Consider the following 19,956-nt stretch of genomic DNA (forward strand, 5'->3'; position numbering starts at 1 on the left):
ATTTTGTATGTAAATACTCGAGCTAAAAGTGTTTTCTACGTCTGCGAGAGCGTTTGGAATTTCACCCTGGTAAATGCAAATAGAACCGCCTAGTCCGTACCTAGTAATTAGCGTGTTTCGCCTACTTCGCTTGAGGTCCCGGATTTGATTCCCGGAAAGATCAACGTGAAATAAGCAAGTTTTCATATAATCTTTATGCAGTTGATTTATATCCATATCTTCATTGCAGACCTGAAAGCACCAGTGAAGCAATATAAGCCATGTCTAAATAGCGTGTTAACATGGACATAGGAGTGTGATCTACTTATAAACCCATCTAAGAAACAAATTATGTTTGCGGCCAGCCAAACTTTACTTAGTAAGTTAAACGTATCTACTCTTACTCTTTTTAATTTCAACGGTACTTTTAATTATAATTATACGGTATCCAATACGGAAAATCTGTTAAAAATCTAAGAGTACTAATGGACGAACATTTGCTGGCAAGCTCGTATTAATGAATTAAGCCGCAAAATATTTTTCAGTCTACACTCACTTAGAAGGTTGCAAAAATTCTTACCCATCAATACAAATGCTCACTCGTACAAGCATTACTACTACCCACTGTAGATTACGCTGATGTTTTTATGACTGATTTAAATCAATTCCGTGAAAAACTCGATAAACTTGATTGATTTCAAAATATATGCGTTAGATATATTTTTGTTCTTAGGAAATATGATCACATTTCTGAATGTCGTTGGCAACTGAAACGGCTTAAAATTAGACAGCCGAGAGATCACTCCATTTCACTTCTGTTTACAGTACTCATAGTTCTAACGCTTCTAGATACCTCCGTGAAAACTTTTAAAGATAATCTGTTCATAGTTCACCTCTTCGTTCCAACTCTCAAAGAACGCTCTATTACCCACCCACCAACAATTCCTCTTTCTTATCTAACTCATATAGTGTCCATGCGGCTCAACTGTGGAATCATCTCCCGTCCACTATCAAAAATATTACTACAGTATCTATGTTTAAATCACACCTAAAGAAACATCTCCATTCTCTTTCTTAATCTATCCACCTTTCCCGTTTCCTCTTTACTCCCTTTTCCCATTGAGTAATAGTATTGATTTAGGGTTATTTAAACACAAATACTATTTTCTATTAAATGCGCATTTAGGCTTAAGTATACATTTTTAAAAAACAATTTTATTTTATTGTTTTGTTGGAAGAAATTGCCATTCTGCAATAAGCTCGCCTATGTTCAATTTATATTGTGTAAAAAAAATAAAACAAATAAGTACTTATTTATTTAGGTTGCAGAAAATTTCAACGTCCCTGTACAAGCGTCAAATGTGTACAACTGATTATCTTACCCGTAGATATAATAAATATTACAAATAATACTGATTCCAAGCGATTAAACTACCAATTGTGTGCCCTATGCACCATTAGATATGAAGCTTGTATTATTATGAGGTTAACATGGATTGTTTGTACCTAGGATATTATAGATATCATAAAATATCGACGAACATTTTTATTCATTACAGGAAAATAAATATTTTGATGGAAGCAGTACTTTTTTTTTGCATATTTTTTTTTTATTTGAAACAATATTAAGTGCATGTATTAAAAAATATTCTGTGTCAAAAAAAAACTGTTTAAGGCGGAAAAAGAAAAGTAAAAGTAATATCACATGTAAAAAGTAGTTTTCTGTCATTTGAAAAATAAAGATATATTCAAAAATCATAAGGTTCACACAATTTCATATCATTTTTAAAATATTGTAGTAATGGATTTTTTTGAAATAAAAAGAATTCCTAAATTTTATAAATGTTGGAATACCGCAATTTAAAATAACAACTTAATATTTTTAAAACTAAATTATCTAAATAATAAACACATATTCTCAATAGTGCACATTTAAAAATCTGAAATATAAAAAAAAAAAAAAAATTGAAAGAAGGGAAATAATAAGACATCTCCCTCAATAATTGCACCTAAAAATCGTTTTCTCCTTTGAAGGAATTAGGGAAACATTTCAAAATTAACTGTATGTGTATTAAGAAAAAACGCGCTAAACATTTTTAAAATTACAATAGTTTACATTTGTTTAAACATCACTTTATTATTACGGTATTTTATACGGTCTCCGTGTTGAACCACAATAATTTACAAGGAAAAAAAAGGATACTAAAAGAAATAATAATTACATAACCATAATACAACTAAATTCAATGCCAGTAGGAAGAGCAATGTCTGTACTCAACCGCATGTCTTCGGATATCGACATATTATTTCATATCAGTGTAAAAAAGGTTCAGAGAGGACAGCATCCCTTTTTTTTAATTGCTGGGTATTTTTATTTTACCATCTTTGTATATTTAAATTTAAGTATAATTTTTTTCGTGTTATGTATGCTTTTAAATATTTTTGTATTGACATAAACGTAAAAAATAATGAAATTGAAAAGAAAAAAAAACATACACATTACAAACTAAAATTCGAGATGTATATATTATAAAAGAAAAAAAATACTTGAAAGAGACTCTTGTCCAAGTAGTAGGAAAATCATGCTTCAGATAGGATAGCCCCTTTGGATACATGGAACAGATCAACATCCAGAGAGATGTTGTTCAGCATAGCAGTAGCCTTTTCCTTCCCGTATATCGGAATATGAAACAATCTATGCTAACGCAGTCTTGGGTAATTATCAGGAACATACAAACCAATGCTCCTCATAATCTCAGTAGCTCAATCACAAATAACTATCGACATGCTTAAAAACATGCTAAGCATTTGATCGATCGCAATGAACAATAATGAACACGCTTAAGTTATCGCAGTCGTAAAGTCAACGCTCGTGTCGGTTTGTTTTTTGTTTTCCTCGTAAATAAATACATTTCATTGCTGAAAATTCGGCGTTTAAAATAATACAATATATAGCATTTGCAAAATAGTAACGAGTATCTAATACAAAAAGTAAAAATTAAATTTCAATTACTATGGCGACTGCTATTCTTGACATTTGGCTTGCCAACCGCCGGCTAAATGCAATGAATAGCATGATAAATAACAAATAAATAAATGAAAATAGCAGTTTCGGCATATTTTCTATATTTACACCGGTGAAATTCAAATGTGATTGCGCAGCAGGATTATACATCGCGAAACGTAAATATTTTGACATTTAATATTAGGTGTTCACGGATGATCCGTTGTAATCGCGAATACGATAAACATCCGCGGTGAGAAATTGTTATCACGTCGATAATTATTTGTGATTGAGCTACAGGATTATCGATCATACCGCGCAATAATCGATAAAAATGTGTAGTAAAATACGCATTCCTTCTAGTCTCTAAAACTGTTGTAATAACATCAGCATTAAGAATAACAATCTAATATGATAAAATAAATAAAAACTAATAATTATGAAAAAATGAGTGATTTCTAAAAACATTGTAAAATATCTTAAATAAAATTAAAAGTGAAATAATGTACTTACCATTGCGTAAATTTCAGTAACAGAAAAAAAAAACGAATTTAGATTGAAGTAGTTTATAAAAAAACACTCAACACTGACTTTTTTTATCGTTTTTTGAAAAGGTATTTTATCTTAAATAATAAAATAAATAAAACAACTTTTTACTTATGTGAAGCACAGATATAAAAAATATTATTATTAATAACTAGTCAAAGGAACGACTGCTGAGAAGAGTCACGAAATGAATGTGAATGTTTAGCAAAGTACTGGTTATTTGTATTCTCCCGGCACTGAGTGTTTGGTTGGTAGGTAGGAATTGAATGCATACGCCAAAATACTCCATTTATTATTTACCACGAATTCACTGGAATTGATACCGCATCATAACCGTTCACTATTGATATTTTTTTTGTTATTATTAGTCATTGTATCTATCAAGTAAATGAAACGAAAAAACATGAAAAAATGCATTTAATAATAAACTAACTGTATTACAAAATAAAGCCTTTAGAATCATTTTGAAAAAAAACAGATATACGAGGGTAAAGTCGATGGTAAATGAAATGAAATTATTAACATATAAACAAAGAATATTTTACAATACAATGATATTTGTTCATAAAATTATAAACTCTAATAAAAAAACAGAATTTTGGAAAAAAATTGATCGGAACCAGCATGAACACGATCACAATACTAGAGAAAAGAACAAAATTAGACTTCCATTTAGGAAAAAGGCAAAGTCACAAAATTCAATTTTATTTTAAGCAATTAAAAAGTATTACGAAATGGAAAAAAATATTTATGAAGAAAAAAACATATCAAAATTTAAAATAATGGTCAAGACATATGTGATAAACAATTTTTAATTAAATATATTTGCAATGTTATTATTAGAACACACATAACAATATGTATGATATGTGTGCCCTACTTTAAGATTTAAATAAAAAAATAAAAATAAATTAATTCAAATTTCATCCTGTACTGTTGAGTTAGGATTACTCTGATCATGCCATGAATCATACCTGGAAAAATGGCCCATTTCACACAGCGCCAGCGGTAAAAATCTACACGGCGAAATAATATAATATAACCTGAGGTGGGTTCATATAATTAGTATTCTATTTATTTTCTTAAATAACATTTATTTATTTATTGCTAGGCAAACGCAATAAGGTGACTTATCCTTACTTGATTGAACATTGCAGGACTTTCACCTAAGACTAGCTCCTGAAAAATTTTAAATTAATATAACATAATAATACAATTAATGTTTCTATAATATAAATTAATATTTGGAAGATGTAATAGAATAATGTAAAATGTATTAAATATAGTTAATGTAAGCAATAGACACCATAATCTTTTGAAATGATTTTACTGTTTGTGTTTTTCTAAACTTTTTCATTTACTTGTTTTTAATTTTAATTTTTGAATTTTTTTAAAATTATATTTTTTATTTAGTTTTGGTAAGACTGTAAGAAACTTCAAGTGGCAATAAGTCCACCATTTAACTGTGTATACCTTTGTTATTATTTTGTTTGTATGACATTGTATATTACAATATATAAATATTTATTATTATCATTTTTATAAATGTCAATCCACTCTAATTTCACCGTGCTGTGTGGATTTGGAGGATTCGTATTGATTGGGCCTACGCGTTCAATAAAGATACACTGTTGTATACTTCACTGTAATACTAAGGCCATTCGAGGGAAATCGGGTTGTGGTCCTGTGGCTAGTGTCTCGGACTCACAGACTAAAGGTCTGTGGTTCGAATCCCACTCTACCCCAACTTGATTCCCTTTTCCTAATAGTGAGTTATTAACAACTCGTTGAAAATGGCCCTCAAAATGAAATATTTGGGTAAATCATAAGAACGCAAATATTTATTTTTTAAAAAAAAGAGTGCATCGGATGGCCTCAACTAGATTTGAGTTACCTATACAAATAAATCACAATAATAAGTTTGCCGAAAAAAAACTAAATAGATTAATTTAACTCACCAATACTGTCAATTGATTCGATCTCGAAAGTATATTATTTGTATTGTCTTAATTATTTCATGAAATGCGACTTAAGCGCCCATCGAGTACACGCCTTTTCTTAATTTGCTGATTATGTGCTGTGTCTCAGTGTCTTTTTTTGTTAGTAATTTATTATTGGAGAGTGAATAAAATAATTCAGAAAGAAATGAAAAGTTATATTTATAATTCTTTTTTGTGTAGCACTGACTGAAAACACCGTTTTTTATAATTTATATGTTATACTAGAAATATTCACTGATTAAAAATAAAATAAACAAATTATTGTAAGACGTCACTTCCTATTTTATACACAAGAATTGTTTTCTTTTTACGTAAGGCGAAACGTTAATGTAAATATATGTATTAAATTAACATAAAAATTGTATTTAGTATAGTAATGTTGTATACGTTGTAAACTTATATTTTTTTATCTAAATAAAGAAAAAAATAAAATAAAAAATCCAAAACAAACGCATAAAATTATGATGTATCAAAGCGACCCCACTCCGAAAGGTTGACTTTGAACACGAAGTTTTTATTATTTTCTCGCTCGCACAAAGTAATATTTTCGCATTTAAAAAATAAGAATTTTATTTTTTCTTTTACGAAGGTTTGAAGTTCCAAACTGAACAAAGTCACCCCATTCCACTTACTCTACTCGAATCATAAATGTTTGCGTAAAAACTATCTCCGCATCTGATGACGTCAAACTAGGTGACGTCATGAGTTCTCTGTTTTTATTTATATGCAAATTACTAGACTTTGATCCTTTATATCTCCTTTATTTATTACGGATTTTTATAAGAATATTACCGATTTTCTTGTGATTTTTAAAATTAATTTAGAAGCTAATAAAAAAAATCCATGAAAATTTGCCCATTCGTATTACAATTGAGGACGTGAGTGAATAAAGGTGTCATGTGACAAAAACAAAAAGCAGATACCTGGTCTGATATTCTGAACGGAATTGCTCGCAAAGAGGTCGCTCTGTTGGCGTGTAATTTTTTCTTAATATATGGCCACACTGGTGATTAACCGTCCAAAAATATGAACACGTGAAATCAAACATAATTATTTTCGTTAAGAATATCATTGCGACCCTAAATACTTCATAAGTTTGAATTGACCAAACCGTATTAGTTTTATTTCCGTTTTTGAAGCAGTTTTATACTCCATTTGACGTTTAATCATCAGTGTGACCATTATATAAAGGAAAGTGTAGTCGCATTGAAAAAAAAATCTTCAAATTAATTACTCTCTGGGGGTTGAGAAGATTCATAATTGCACTCCTGGAGTTAAAATTTTAAACACCTGAGTAATTGCTGATAAAATAACACGTTTACCAGCTTTCAAAATCGTTTGTCTGCTATTTTTTTTATTGTGTAGTTGGCTTTTTGTGAAAGGGCTGTATATAAAATCTTCATTTATAGTATGTTTAAAAGTATATTTAAAAAAATGCGACATAACGCCTTTATTCACTTATGTCTTCAATAGGGTATTATCATATTTTTTTTATTTTGCAAAAAAATAGAAAAAAAATTACGATGGTATCTGTACAGTTTTTTTTTTTAATGTCCACGTGTTAATTTTTCAGAGCGGTTTAAAAACGTATACTTTGAATTGGCGCCAAAACGACCATTCGGATGCCGAATGGGCTTGTGACGTCACGCGTTACGAATCCGGCTGACCGCTCAAACAAATTCATACGAATTTGTATAGCCTACGTGTTGTTTTTGTTGTAAACGGTTGTTTTACACTGTTTTAACTAATTAACGTGCATTAAATGTCTTCAGTTATAAGATACAAGTACTGTTTAGTTCGAATGTGCACAAACACTACGGTGAAGACGCCAAATAAAGCGTTTTTGGCCATTCCTATGAAACGAGATGTTTAAAAAAACAAACCTCCATACTTTTTTCCGTAGGTCTTGTTCAGTACAAAATACTAAATTTAATGATGTACTGTACATGATAGTGGCAGACTGAAGACTATAAAAATTTACTATCAGTAGGTGCTGAAATTAGCACTTATAAAGCTTGACAGGTACTACAATACTAAAATAATTTAAACGTTATTGTTTATATTTGTATTATATTTCTGTACTTATGTTACTAAGTTTAATTTGTAGAACAGTTGGTTTTCTAAATAAATGAAAAATAAAATTACTAAAAAATTGCTGTATGAAAACCTACCTTATTTATTTGTGAAATGTATTGCATTTACAAAATGGCAACTGACCTTGAGATGCTGGACAGTTTTCACACTTGCAGGAATCTATTATTTCCCAGACTTCATCGCAAATCAACGTCACCGAGTACGCTTTGGTTCTAACTTTATGTTCTGGTGTGACTCGACCTTTTACCATTCAAATATCACCCGCCCGTTTTACTTGAATGTAACCTATGGCATTGTCTCCGTAATTTTCCCTAGCTGATATATTAATAAGTAAATCACATTTAATAAAAAAAAGGCATTAACACGCACTCGAGCAACAGAGATGTTTACAAGCAATGGTATTTTATGGGTTATGTTGTGTCAAAGTCACGTTACTTTCCTTTTGCATCAAATGTACGTGAAACAATATATTTATAGTACATGCAACTATTTAAATGAATACATTCTGGAAGCAAACATTATATATTTCCTTACCTTGTGGCCTTTACATTTCTATACTCGGAACTTAAAAATTTTGTATTGGATGAGAAAAAAACACCCATCATGATTATATCTATTTTGGGCAAGTTATCGGATTTTTCTAGTAAAAACCAATGTCAGTCATAATGCTATGGATGTTTATAAATGAAAACAAAAAAAGCAAAGGAAAAGACGAAATTTAACTATAAAAACAAATAAAAAGCCACAAGCCGCCCGCGTCGAACGATCTCATTATAGGATTTGAGGGAACATAGGATCCATAAGTCACGCGTGACGTCATCAACCTTTTGGCCAGTTACGGGCCGTTTTATTTCTATTAAACTTTAAATTAAAAAACATTCGCTTCAGATTTTTATAGTAAAATGTTCGAAATCGTAAAAATATTCTCAAATACTGAAAACATTTAAAATCATATCCCCAGTTTATAAAAATAACCATAGTACCCCAAAATCTTATAAAATTTTACATTTCTATTTAAAGTACCAAACTTTATTCCAGTTCATTTTATTTTAGATAAACAAAAAAGAGAAAATGAAAATGGGCGTAATGAGTAATAAAAAGGCACTTAAAAACTGTAATACTTTTATTTATTTTCGTATATAATATTTGTTATAAAATTTTTGTCCATTTAAAAATAATACAATAGTTTCTTATAAATCTAAAATACCTAGGTTGTACGAAAAAAACCTTGCTTAAAATCTAGTCAATTTTAATGTTATCCATTTTTTTAAATAAATGATTTAAACGACGGACATGATTATAACCCAATAAAACAAAAAAACAACAACCACAATAAAGATAATATATGTTTGTACTTGATTATTAATTTATAATAAATAAATAATAAAGATAAAAAAAACTTCGCAATTTTATTATCAAAACAACAATACATACGACGATCAGCGTACAAAAAATGTGAAAACTGTTGCTGCTTTAAATAAAACGACTTTACATCAGTTTTAGTAATTTGCAGGAAAGCACCGTCAAATAATTGGATTTTCAAAAAAGTTATTTTAAAAAAATAATTAATTAGGACGTTTAGAGGTTTTTAATTTTTTTTTGATAATAATCTATTAAACTAAGCCTAAAAATATTACAATATACATTTTTTTGTATCGTATTATCTGCGCTACGATTTATAAAAGTTATGTATTTCTGAAATTACTCCACGAGTGACGTCTTAAGTTCTCTTCCGCTTCTTCTCAGTCAGTCCTGCTGATTGGTCCGTTGACGGTAAGTAAACCGAAAATCTTTCACAATTCCCTTATCATTGGTTGATTCATATGAACCAGTGACATTTTTCAAAGTAGTTTGTTTGTATCAAATTATTTTTTTTGAAGAAACTTTGCCGTACAATTTAATACTCTAATTTTTACCGCGCGTAAGAATTTTTTTTTGTATCAAAATTTTCCCCTCAGGGTGAAGTTTCTCATTATCAAATTATCATTTAGTACTATTTTTAAAACCCTTATCTGAAACTATGAAAAAAATGCTTTTATGAAAACTAGCGTAGAAGTAGGAACTTATAAAAACATCTTCCGTATTTTAAAAAAAAGATCCGCTCCAGTGGCGATTTTGGTACTAAATTTCTAGTGAAGCCACAGTATCTATTATATTCTAATCCTGCTAGACTTTAATAATCAATATTAATAACCTATGGTACGTAACTAAATTTAAACTTAAACCGTAAAAAGAATAAGCGTGGGTACGTCTTTTTGATATTTGACAAAATTAAGTTATTCATTACTCGGTACGTACGCACTCACTGCCCAAGCGCGGTCGAAACTAACCACTAGGGGCTAAAGGCGACTGTAATGACACAGGAATAGATACGCTGGCGTTGGTACAAAAACTCCACACGCCACCTTCTTCCTCTCACTTCATGTCAGAGGCGGCATAGTCAGATTCACGGTTTGAATTTATCATGGTCAAAACATTCCCCAAAACAGAAAAAAATCCTTCGTTCTTTGACATTTAAGTGTAACATGGGCAGAATACTTCAATGTTATGAAGAGCGCTTGGAGTATTTTAAAATTGAAAAGTTAGAAACTACGAGACAAATTATAGATATGATGTACTTGTACAATATAATTCACAATAATGTTGATTCGTGTTTTGTGTTGAAAATGCGTCATTGTACGTTCCCCGTAGGCGTCTAAGATCACCCGATACATTTTACCTTCCAATTTTTACATACAATAAGGCACATTTTAACCCTCTTGCAAGAATGTTAAGACTCTATAACAAAATAGAAAAAAAATATATCATTGACATTTATTATTTATTTATTTATTTTATTAACATACACGGCAAATTGTACGTTTTCTCTGTGTGTTTGAGGCTCCGTTTACTCAACCTTACGTACATTAAAATAAAGATTTTCCGTTTGCAATTTGCAACACGTGCTGTCTGAAGGAGTGTGACTAAATTAATAGACGGAAGATGTCGTGTGCATTGACAAGGGAATGGGGATGTTTCCGGTTCATTATAAAGATTTTATGCAATGCGCAGTGAACGTCCCGACTTTAGAGTATGAGTTTTTAGTGAGGCGGAGTCTTTTTTGTCTCACCTGCAGAATCGCCACTGATCAGTCGCACTAATAGACGAGTACTTATAACACAACGACCATAGAACATAGAATTAAGAATAGTCCAGAAGGAGAGTAGAATCATATTTGAATACATCAAACTGTGTCCAATAATTCCCCCACTATGCCTCACTTTTGCCGCGCGCATTCGCAATGCCGCCGCGTAATGTTGCTTGATGGGAAAAAAATCATAACACAAATGTAAGGTTAAAAAAATAGCAATCTGTTAATTTCTCTAAAATCTTATTGTGCACGCGAAAATATTGATTGACACAACAGAGTAGATAAGTAAAGGGTCATTTAATAAGAGTAATTGAATTCATGAACATTGAACTTAAAATATATAACAAATTTTATTTGAAATAAAACGGATATTTGTATATCATGTTAAATAATATTTGATGCTTTGAAGATAATGTCGGTCAAATGTCCACCAAAGAGTAGTTTAATCCGAGATCCAATTTTCATTAATTCTCTCAGTAGATGAGCAAAGTAGAGTAAAAAAATTTACTACCCTTGCAGCACTAACGAAATTTCCATTTTGTTTCTTCGACAATCTGACAGACGAAAAAATAAATTAATTTTTAAGTAATGCATTTGGAACTTAAACGTTCGTTCGCTAATCATGAAATGTGATTTCATCCCGTTTCTTTAAGATCCTAGCAGTATTTCTGCACTTTAAAAGGACACAACACGGCATCGTTGAATTCAAATCGGAAGTTGCGTACTGAGCGACGTCTACAAAGAAACTAATGGGTCAAAACGTAAACCTACTCATTTATGAGTAGTTTAGTCGCCTTCTGTTTGATGTGCGTAAGCGGTTTCTGGACTATTCTTAATTCTATGACAACGACGCTACACATAATATCTATAATATTGTCTTCACATGTCATGCGGTTTGCATAAGATTGTCATATTTAAATTATTGCGTCTATACGCACATCTATAAGTATATTGTAACATTAATTTAAAACTATAAATTAATACAGATTTTACAGTAAAATTATGATGAAACATGATAAATTATCATTGTTAAACTTTATAAAGCGGCAATATAGCTTTCTCTAGAGAGGACCCGACTGATCCGAAAAGTTTAATTACTCTGACTTACTTTTTGTATTTTTATTAAAACATCATCATACCTAGCTAACGCTAACGTACAACTGTCAAACGCCGTATCCTTAGCAATATTTATTAAAAAGCAAAGTTTCAACCGTACTATTCAGCTAAACATATTACAGTCTACGTAATTAAATTGGTTTCAATTCCTTGCAATCAATTATAAACTCATTTTGTGAAGTGCTTTATGAACAAAAGTGATTTTTCGATTTCGTTTTTGTGTTGTTCGAATATTGTGACATTTCAATACTGTATTGTCTTTTGCAACATTATACCTAATTTAATAAATAGTTGGTGTTGTGAAGAAAAATAAACTTACAAACGTTTTATCAAATTGCGGTTAATGTGCTGTGTTATAAAAAAAAAAAAAACAACAAACAATAAGAAAAAAGTCAAAAAATAACATTTATGTGCTTTAGATACAAATAATTTGTCACCCTGCTGCAGGTGGCCCGTGGTTATATCGACAGAGGCACTTAATCCTGATCCGCAGACCCGGGCTCGAATCCACTTGTCGACTTCGTATTATTTTATTTTATTAAATATTACTTATCATAGACTTACACCTTATTCATTGATCAACTTTACTTATTCATATTAAAGAATTTAGTATTTTCTGTTGCTGACAGATGTCTCTGCATTTATAAAATTATTAAATTTTCGCAGTCATCAATAAAACAATATAATTTAAAAGGAAAATATTTTATAATATTAAAGGGAAAATGGGTCCAAAAAAAGATCTGAAAAAAACTCCCGACAATCTACCAATATGCTCTCCCCAACTAACGCCTTTTTCTATTAATCTCGATTTAAGTAATGCAATATCTGCACTTCAAGCTGAAATGCGCAAAATCACCGAAGGTATCGAGGATCTGAAACGAAGTGTATCAGCCGACATAATGAAAATCGCACTTAAAATGGACTCTTTCGAGAGTAGGCTGTTAGCTTTAGAAGCCAACAAGGATACTAACCAAACTGAGTGCACCCTGGCCGAATTAAAAGATCGCATAAAAAGGGAAAATAATGTAATTATTTACAATTTACCCGAAATCCCCGACAGTGCTTCAGGTGTTGTTATTTCAGATTGCCAAAGAGTTCTTGATGTATTCAAAGATCTAGACACATCAATAAAACTAGACGACATAAAAACCTACCGTATTGGTGCTAAAAAGAACACTCACCCTCGTCCTACGAAAGTCATTCTTAAAAGCTCGATACAAGCAAATACAGTTTTAAGAAATCGAAAATTTGTGTCCAATAAAGAAATATATATTAAAAACGATTTGACACGTAATCAACAAATATATTTGGCCGATCTTAGAAAACAACTAGAACAAAGAACTACGAATGGCGAACAAAACCTTACCATCAAATACATAAATGGCTCTCCACAAATTATTAGATCAGCTTCAAAAAACTGAAAGAATTCAATTTATACTACCAGAACGTTAGGGGACTTAAATCAAAAATTTTGGATTTAAGAACATCAATACCTGTCTTAAACCATAATATTATCTGCCTTACTGAGACCTGGCTTGACAACAATATCCTGTCTGATGAACTGGGATTCCTCGGTTCTAACGTGTATAGATGCGATAGAAATAAGTCTTCGAGCAACAAATCAAGAGGGGGTGGCGTTCTTATTGCCGTCTCGAATAAATTTAAATCATCGAGAATTCCAATACTTTTTAATAGCATTGAGCAAGTGTATATAGTAATTAGCACCTTACAAGAAAAAATTATCATTGGTTGCGTATACATACCTCCAGCATCACCATTATCAATTTACAGTAACCACGCAGAGGAGGTAATAAACATTAAAAGAAAATATTCTGATGCTAAAATAATCTTAGTGGGTGACTTTAACTTGCCAAATGTTAACTGGAACTATGAGGTTAATGACTTGCCCACTGTATCTGCAACAGGATGCGCTCGTGAAATCATGGATATGTCTAACTTTGTAGGGTTATCACAAGTGTGTTCAGTGTTTAATTCTATGGGCCGTCAGCTTGACCTGGTATTTACTAATATACCTAAATGTTTGCCTCGTGATTCTGGTACTTTATGTGATAGTGAAATTAACGTGTCAACATCATCTGCAGAGCTTCTTCCTCAAGATCTTTTTCATCCTCCTCTGGACATTGTATTTTTTAGCTTAAAAAATAAAATTAATCGTGTCAAGGAACCCAAACTTAACTTTCATAAAGCGGACTACGCAAAAATTGTAACATCACTCAGCGATATTGACTGGTCTTTTACAAATCAAAATGACATAGAAGATACGCTAGAAACTTTTTACTCGAATTTAAATAATATTATTAATAAGTATGTCCCATTATGCACTGCCAAAACTTCTACTTTTCCAATTTGGTTTAGTAAAGATGCCATTGTTGCTGTACATAATAAAAAAAGTATCCACAAACGCTTTAAAGAAACAAACTCTCTTTCACATTACTTGGAATTCAAAAAGTCACGTGCCGATTGTAAAAAGTTATCTAGGGCAAGTTATGAATCTTATATTAATAAAATAGAACTTTCTGTCACTAGCAATCCTAAAACATTCTGGAATTTTACTAATTCTCTTAAAGAAGGTGAATCCAGTATCCCCAGTTCAATGTTTTTGAACGACATTAGAGCAGATGACCCACGTAAAGTTGCTGACTTATTTGCAGATTATTTTAAAAGTGTTTTTGACGATGTAATAACCGATAACGACATTCCTTCTATGGCCTTAGATAGCGTCTTGGATATTTCTAGTTGCCAAATTACTCTTCAAGATGTCATAAATAAAATAAAAGCCCTAGACGTTAGTAAATCTGCTGGTCCCGATAATATCCCACCACTGTTTTTAAAATCTTCTCTACCTATAATAGCTGAACCAATAAAAAATATTTTCAACACTTCTTTAACCTCAGGCTGTTTTCCATATAAATGGAAATCTAGCTATCTTATCCCAATATTCAAAAAAGGCGATAAGAATGACATTACAAACTACAGACCAATCTGTATCCTGTCTACAATACCGAAGTTATTTGAAAGTATTGTTCTTGATAAAATATCGGTGCAAATTAAGAGTATTATTGTACCTCAGCAACATGGTTTTACATCTAATAGATCCACTCTTACTAACCTCCTTATTTATGAAAATTATATTAGTGAATCACTAGGTAAGAAATTACAAATTGATTCCATATACACTGACTTTTGTAAAGCTTTTGACAAGGTCTGTCATAAATTACTATTAGCTAAATTATGTAAAATGGGTTTTGGAGGTAAATTTCTAAACTGGTTAACTAGTTACTTGAACGATAGACAATTAATTGTAAAAGTAAGGTCTTTTTCCTCTTATTCTTTTAAGGCTACCAGTGGTGTACCTCAAGGTTCTCATTTGGGTCCGGTGCTTTTTTTACTTTTTATCAACGATATTACAAAAATTTTTAATGACGTCATGTTTTTACTTTTTGCGGATGACCTTAAAATTTATAGGGTGATAAAGACCTTTGAAGATTGTCTGTCCGTTCAACAGAACCTCAATTCTCTAGATGAGTGGTGTAAAGAAAATAAAATGTACTTAAACACTAAAAAATGTCAGATCATTCGTTTTCATCGAATAAAAAAACCGCTCATTTTTTGTTACAGTATTGGCGGTGTCAATCTTTCTACCGTATCAATGATAAAGGATCTCGGGGTATTTTTTGATGAAAAATTGTCTTTTGTTTATCATGTCAATGAAATTTCAAGCAAGGCATTAAAAATGTTGGGCTTTATTTTGAGAAATACAAAAAACTTCAAGTCCATCCGATCATTGAAAATATTATACTGTTCTCTTGTAAGAAGTAATTTAGATTTTAATTCATCAATATGGTCACCCTGCTATAATGTTCATGTTTATAATATAGAAAACATTCAACATAAATTTCTACGATATATAAACTACAAACTAAACATTCCAATTCAAAATGTGAATTATGACTATTTATTAACACTGCTTAACCTAACAACACTTTCTGAAAGAAGAACTATTAATGATCTCATTGTACTGTATAAAATTGTAAACTCTCTTTTTGACGCACCAAAAATACTTGAATTGATTAATTTTAGAGTACCGGCTGTCAACACTAGGAGTACTTTATTGTTTCATTGCTCCAGTACTTCTTCCAACCAACAAAACAATTCATTGATACCGAGACTGCATAGGTTAGGTAACACTTATGGAACGGCTGCAGACATTCTGTCCAATTCTTTACCATCTTATAAGTCCAAAATATCAAGTTTATTTGTAGCTGCTCGTCAAACCATTATTGACAATTCAATTTCATAATTTAAAAAAAAATACTTATTTTATTTTTATTACCTTATACTTGTTTTTTTTTATTTTTTACCATTATATCAAATTGCACTGTAGTATTGGCAAATACGTATTTCATAGATACATATTTTTATTTCTTATTTTTTCGTAATAATATATGCTTGCTTGTTTTTTAATTTAACTTAAAAATGTCTTTCTTGCTTACCGTAACACTTTATTTATTGTTTGCCTTACAGAATTTATTTCATAAGCTTATATCTTTGCATTTTTTGTTTATATGCTTACTGTTTTTTCTTGCATACCTTTGTTATTATTGTTTTTTTACTTTGTAAAACTTTTTATCATATTCTTTCTAACTAATTTCACATATTTTTTCTGTATATTCTGTTTATTATTTAGTATGTTAGCATGTAATTCATTTTTATTTTTTGTAAATGCCTTTTGGGCGTTAATGAACAAAATAAATAAATCAATAGAATTCTTAATTTTTTTTTTTTTTTGCTTTTCCGCATTTTTTACACAAATAAATTAAAATGAAATATGACAGATCACAGTAAAAACATTTTTGTTACTAATTTTTTGGTTTGATATTAAACTAAAATTTAGTTTAGAGTAGATATTTCTATATTAATTACTTTATTACCTAAGCTCTAGTTCTTCTTACTTTATTAATTACTTTATTACCCTTCTTCCCTAAAAAAAAGCTATTGTAATTCCCATTCATAAAAAATGAGACAGAGTAGATATTGCAAACTATCGACCAATGTCATTAATAATAAGTAATCTCTAAAATTATAGAAAAAATAGTAAAAAAAGGAACTTCAGAATACATAGACATCAATAATATTATATCGGCAAATCAGTAGGGATTTCAAAAAGGAATAGGTACAGATACGGCAATCTCTGGTATAACAGAAGAAAATAAAAAAATAAAATAACAGATCTTATTTCTAAATATGTAGACTACGGCAAGAAATGTCTTTAATTTTTTTTTAGATTCAGCAAAAGCTTTCGACACTATATCACATAAAATCATGTTGAAACGTGTGTCAAATATAGGTTTGCAAGGTAATTTACTAAATTGGTTAAAAAGCTATTTATGTGGTAGAATAGTAAAAATAGATAATATTACTAGCGAAGAAAAAAACCATAGATTTTGTTGTACCACAGGGTAGTATTTTGGGACCGATTTTGTTTATTTTGTACATTAATTATTTATGTCTGACACACACAAATAATTATGACATAATTGCATTTGCAGATTACAATGGTCTAATTTTTACTAGTGACAAGTAGGATGAAACTTATTCTGTGGCTCAAAACGGTGTCAATATAATAAAAATGTGGCTGGATAACAATCTCTTAAGTTTAAATATTGACACAACAAAATATATAACATTTAGTAAAACCACAGTGGGACAGTCTAAACAAAACCTTTAATTAAAAATATGCTCTGAAATACTTGAATCAGTACACCATATAAAATATTTGGGAATAATTTTGATAAATATTTTAAATGGACATAGAATACATAACACAAAAAATTAGAAAACTTTCACATATCTTTAAGTCGATACTTAGCATCTTATCCATAATTAAACTCAAACAGATATATATTATTTTATGTAACTCAATTATAACTTATGACATAATAGGATAGGGAGGCACTAATAAATCAATATTCAAACCTCTCAAATCTGCTCAAAAATCAATAATTAAAATAATTTTTAGAAAGCCCTTCAGGTAACTCAGCATCAAGTTATTTAAGGAATTTAAAATCTTAGATATGCGGCAATTATATATTTTTAGAATAATAATGTTTGTGAAAGCAAATTATTCTACCAAATCTCAAAAGGAACACTCCCACACTACTAGAAGTCAAACTAGAGGATGGGTCATGGGGTCTATCACAAACTCTGAATTCGGGCAAAGAAATTTCAGGTTTCTGGGCCCCAAAATATTAAATATGTTACCCAAACATTGCAAAACCATGACCCGGATTCAATTTAATAAATTTGTAAAAAAATGGTTACTGGGTTTAGGTCAAGAAAAATCGGAAAATTTACTCAAAATACATTCTTAAATAATAAATTAATATTGTAAAACTATAGTAAATTAACTAGTAGGTAGTAATGTTATTGTTTATTTTTGCATAAAAATGTCTGCCTTAAAACAGGTTGTACCTAGTTAGGCAGACTAGACATGATCCAGAGAAATCTATTACATATCTAAGTGCGTATGTAGTAGATAAAGTAATTGTTATTTTTGTCAATAAACTATGGTTATTATTATTATTATCGCAAAGCCAAATAATGTATATTAATGCAAATAATATCTATATTTTTTTCAGAGCACTACGAATAATAATTGTAATTAAATTTAATTAATTTGCAGATCGTAACTCCGTCAATGCGATGATTCCTTGGACTGGAACCAGCCATGGAAGCACCTCGGAACAGGAGAGGGGGTGCAGAAGGACGTCCTTCCCAACTCTGTGAATGAGCGTCCGTCCAGCACCACTATTCCCACGTCATTCTCTCTCTCGTTACCCCAAGTCATGGAACATATCACAACACCGTCGTCTTCAGACTAAAACAAAAGTTATAATTTTATTTATAAAATTGTATATCATAAAACGATATTTTTTTATGTTTTTAAATTGTTTGTGCACCTAAAAAAACATTTCAATAAACAATATTTTAGTTTGTTCTAATAGACAGAGAATTATATAGAATTTTCAATGTTAGGTAATATTGAAAATGTTTAATGGCCGTGTAAAAAAATATTTACTCTTATAAACTGAAATTGGTTTGGATAAATAATAAAATTTGTTGCTAAAAGCTGTTCGTTGAGTGAAATAAATTCCAATTGAATTTATAATAGAAAATGTAATTTTTTATTATAAATTTAATTTTATATTTTCTATAATTTTATAGAAATATTCCACAGATAACAACTTATGACACCAAATCAATTATACGCTAAAACAATACTCGCTTACATATTCAAAAACTATTTTTACACAAATGAAAGACATAACCCCTACACTACATCACAAACAAATAATATAATCACTAGATTCTCAACACAAAGACAACTTAAACAAATGCATACTAATACCACTTTCGGACAAAAAGATTTTGAGTATTATGCTATTAAAATATATAAACCTACTTCCACTATCTATTAAAACAATCAGAAAGGAGAAAATGTACAAAAAAGCTATAAAAAATAGAAAGTGGAGCTGGATAGAAGTAAAATGGATTGTCTCATTCGCTCAAACCAATATATATATTTTTCTAAGCCAATCAACAGGCTTATGGAAGCCCTAACAAATTGGCATTAATGAGTATATATAATATAATAACACTTAATCTAAACAATCTTAAAATCTATTTAAATTTACAAAGGTATACTTATGGCATAATCTAGGCAGACATGGCGAGTGTGTCATCGCGAGTCAGGAGTGACAACACCGCTTGCTTCTGGAATGCTTGCCTTTGCTGTAGGAATCGACAGTACCGTTTAATGAGATTTTGTTTATTGTTCTGAGGACCCTTGGCAGAGGGGAAAAGAATCCGATGTTGGTTTTATAATTTTCTACAGCAAAGACAGCATTGGTACGCAAGTTACGGTGAGGTACATTAAAATTAACTGCTCCACAAATGTACAGTTTATGTTATGTTTCTGTTATTTTATTGTACGTTTTATAATATAAATAATAAAGGTGAACATAAATTGAACATAAACTTAAAAACGTAATGTTTAAAACTTTCTG

The 19,956-nt window shown here is 30.2% G+C and overlaps 2 protein-coding genes across 2 annotated transcripts in view; both read right to left on the bottom strand.

Annotated features, from left to right (window-relative positions):
- The window catches only part of LOC148273632 (carotenoid isomerooxygenase-like), a 34,701-nt gene extending 30,931 nt beyond the window's left edge, over positions 1 to 3,770 (bottom strand). The window contains exon 1 of the mRNA XM_088238416.1: positions 3,497 to 3,770. Coding sequence (XP_088094542.1) covers positions 3,497 to 3,499 — 3 coding nt within the window. The 5' untranslated portion in view covers positions 3,500 to 3,770. The remainder of the gene's footprint in view (positions 1 to 3,496) is intronic.
- An 11,550-nt stretch (positions 3,771 to 15,320) lies between these two features.
- LOC148273633 (carotenoid isomerooxygenase-like) overlaps positions 15,321 to 19,956 on the bottom strand; it is a 30,476-nt gene continuing 25,840 nt past the window's right edge. Inside the window, exon 13 of the mRNA XM_088238424.1 lies at positions 15,321 to 18,767. Within this exon, the coding sequence (XP_088094550.1) occupies positions 18,585 to 18,767 (183 nt within the window). The 3' untranslated portion in view covers positions 15,321 to 18,584. The remainder of the gene's footprint in view (positions 18,768 to 19,956) is intronic.

The sequence above is a fragment of the Micrasema longulum genome, unplaced genomic scaffold (genome assembly GCF_059751315.1).
Source record: "Micrasema longulum isolate JH-2025_06_02 unplaced genomic scaffold, ASM5975131v1 h1tg001893l, whole genome shotgun sequence".
Classification (NCBI taxonomy): Eukaryota; Metazoa; Arthropoda; class Insecta; order Trichoptera; family Brachycentridae; genus Micrasema; species Micrasema longulum.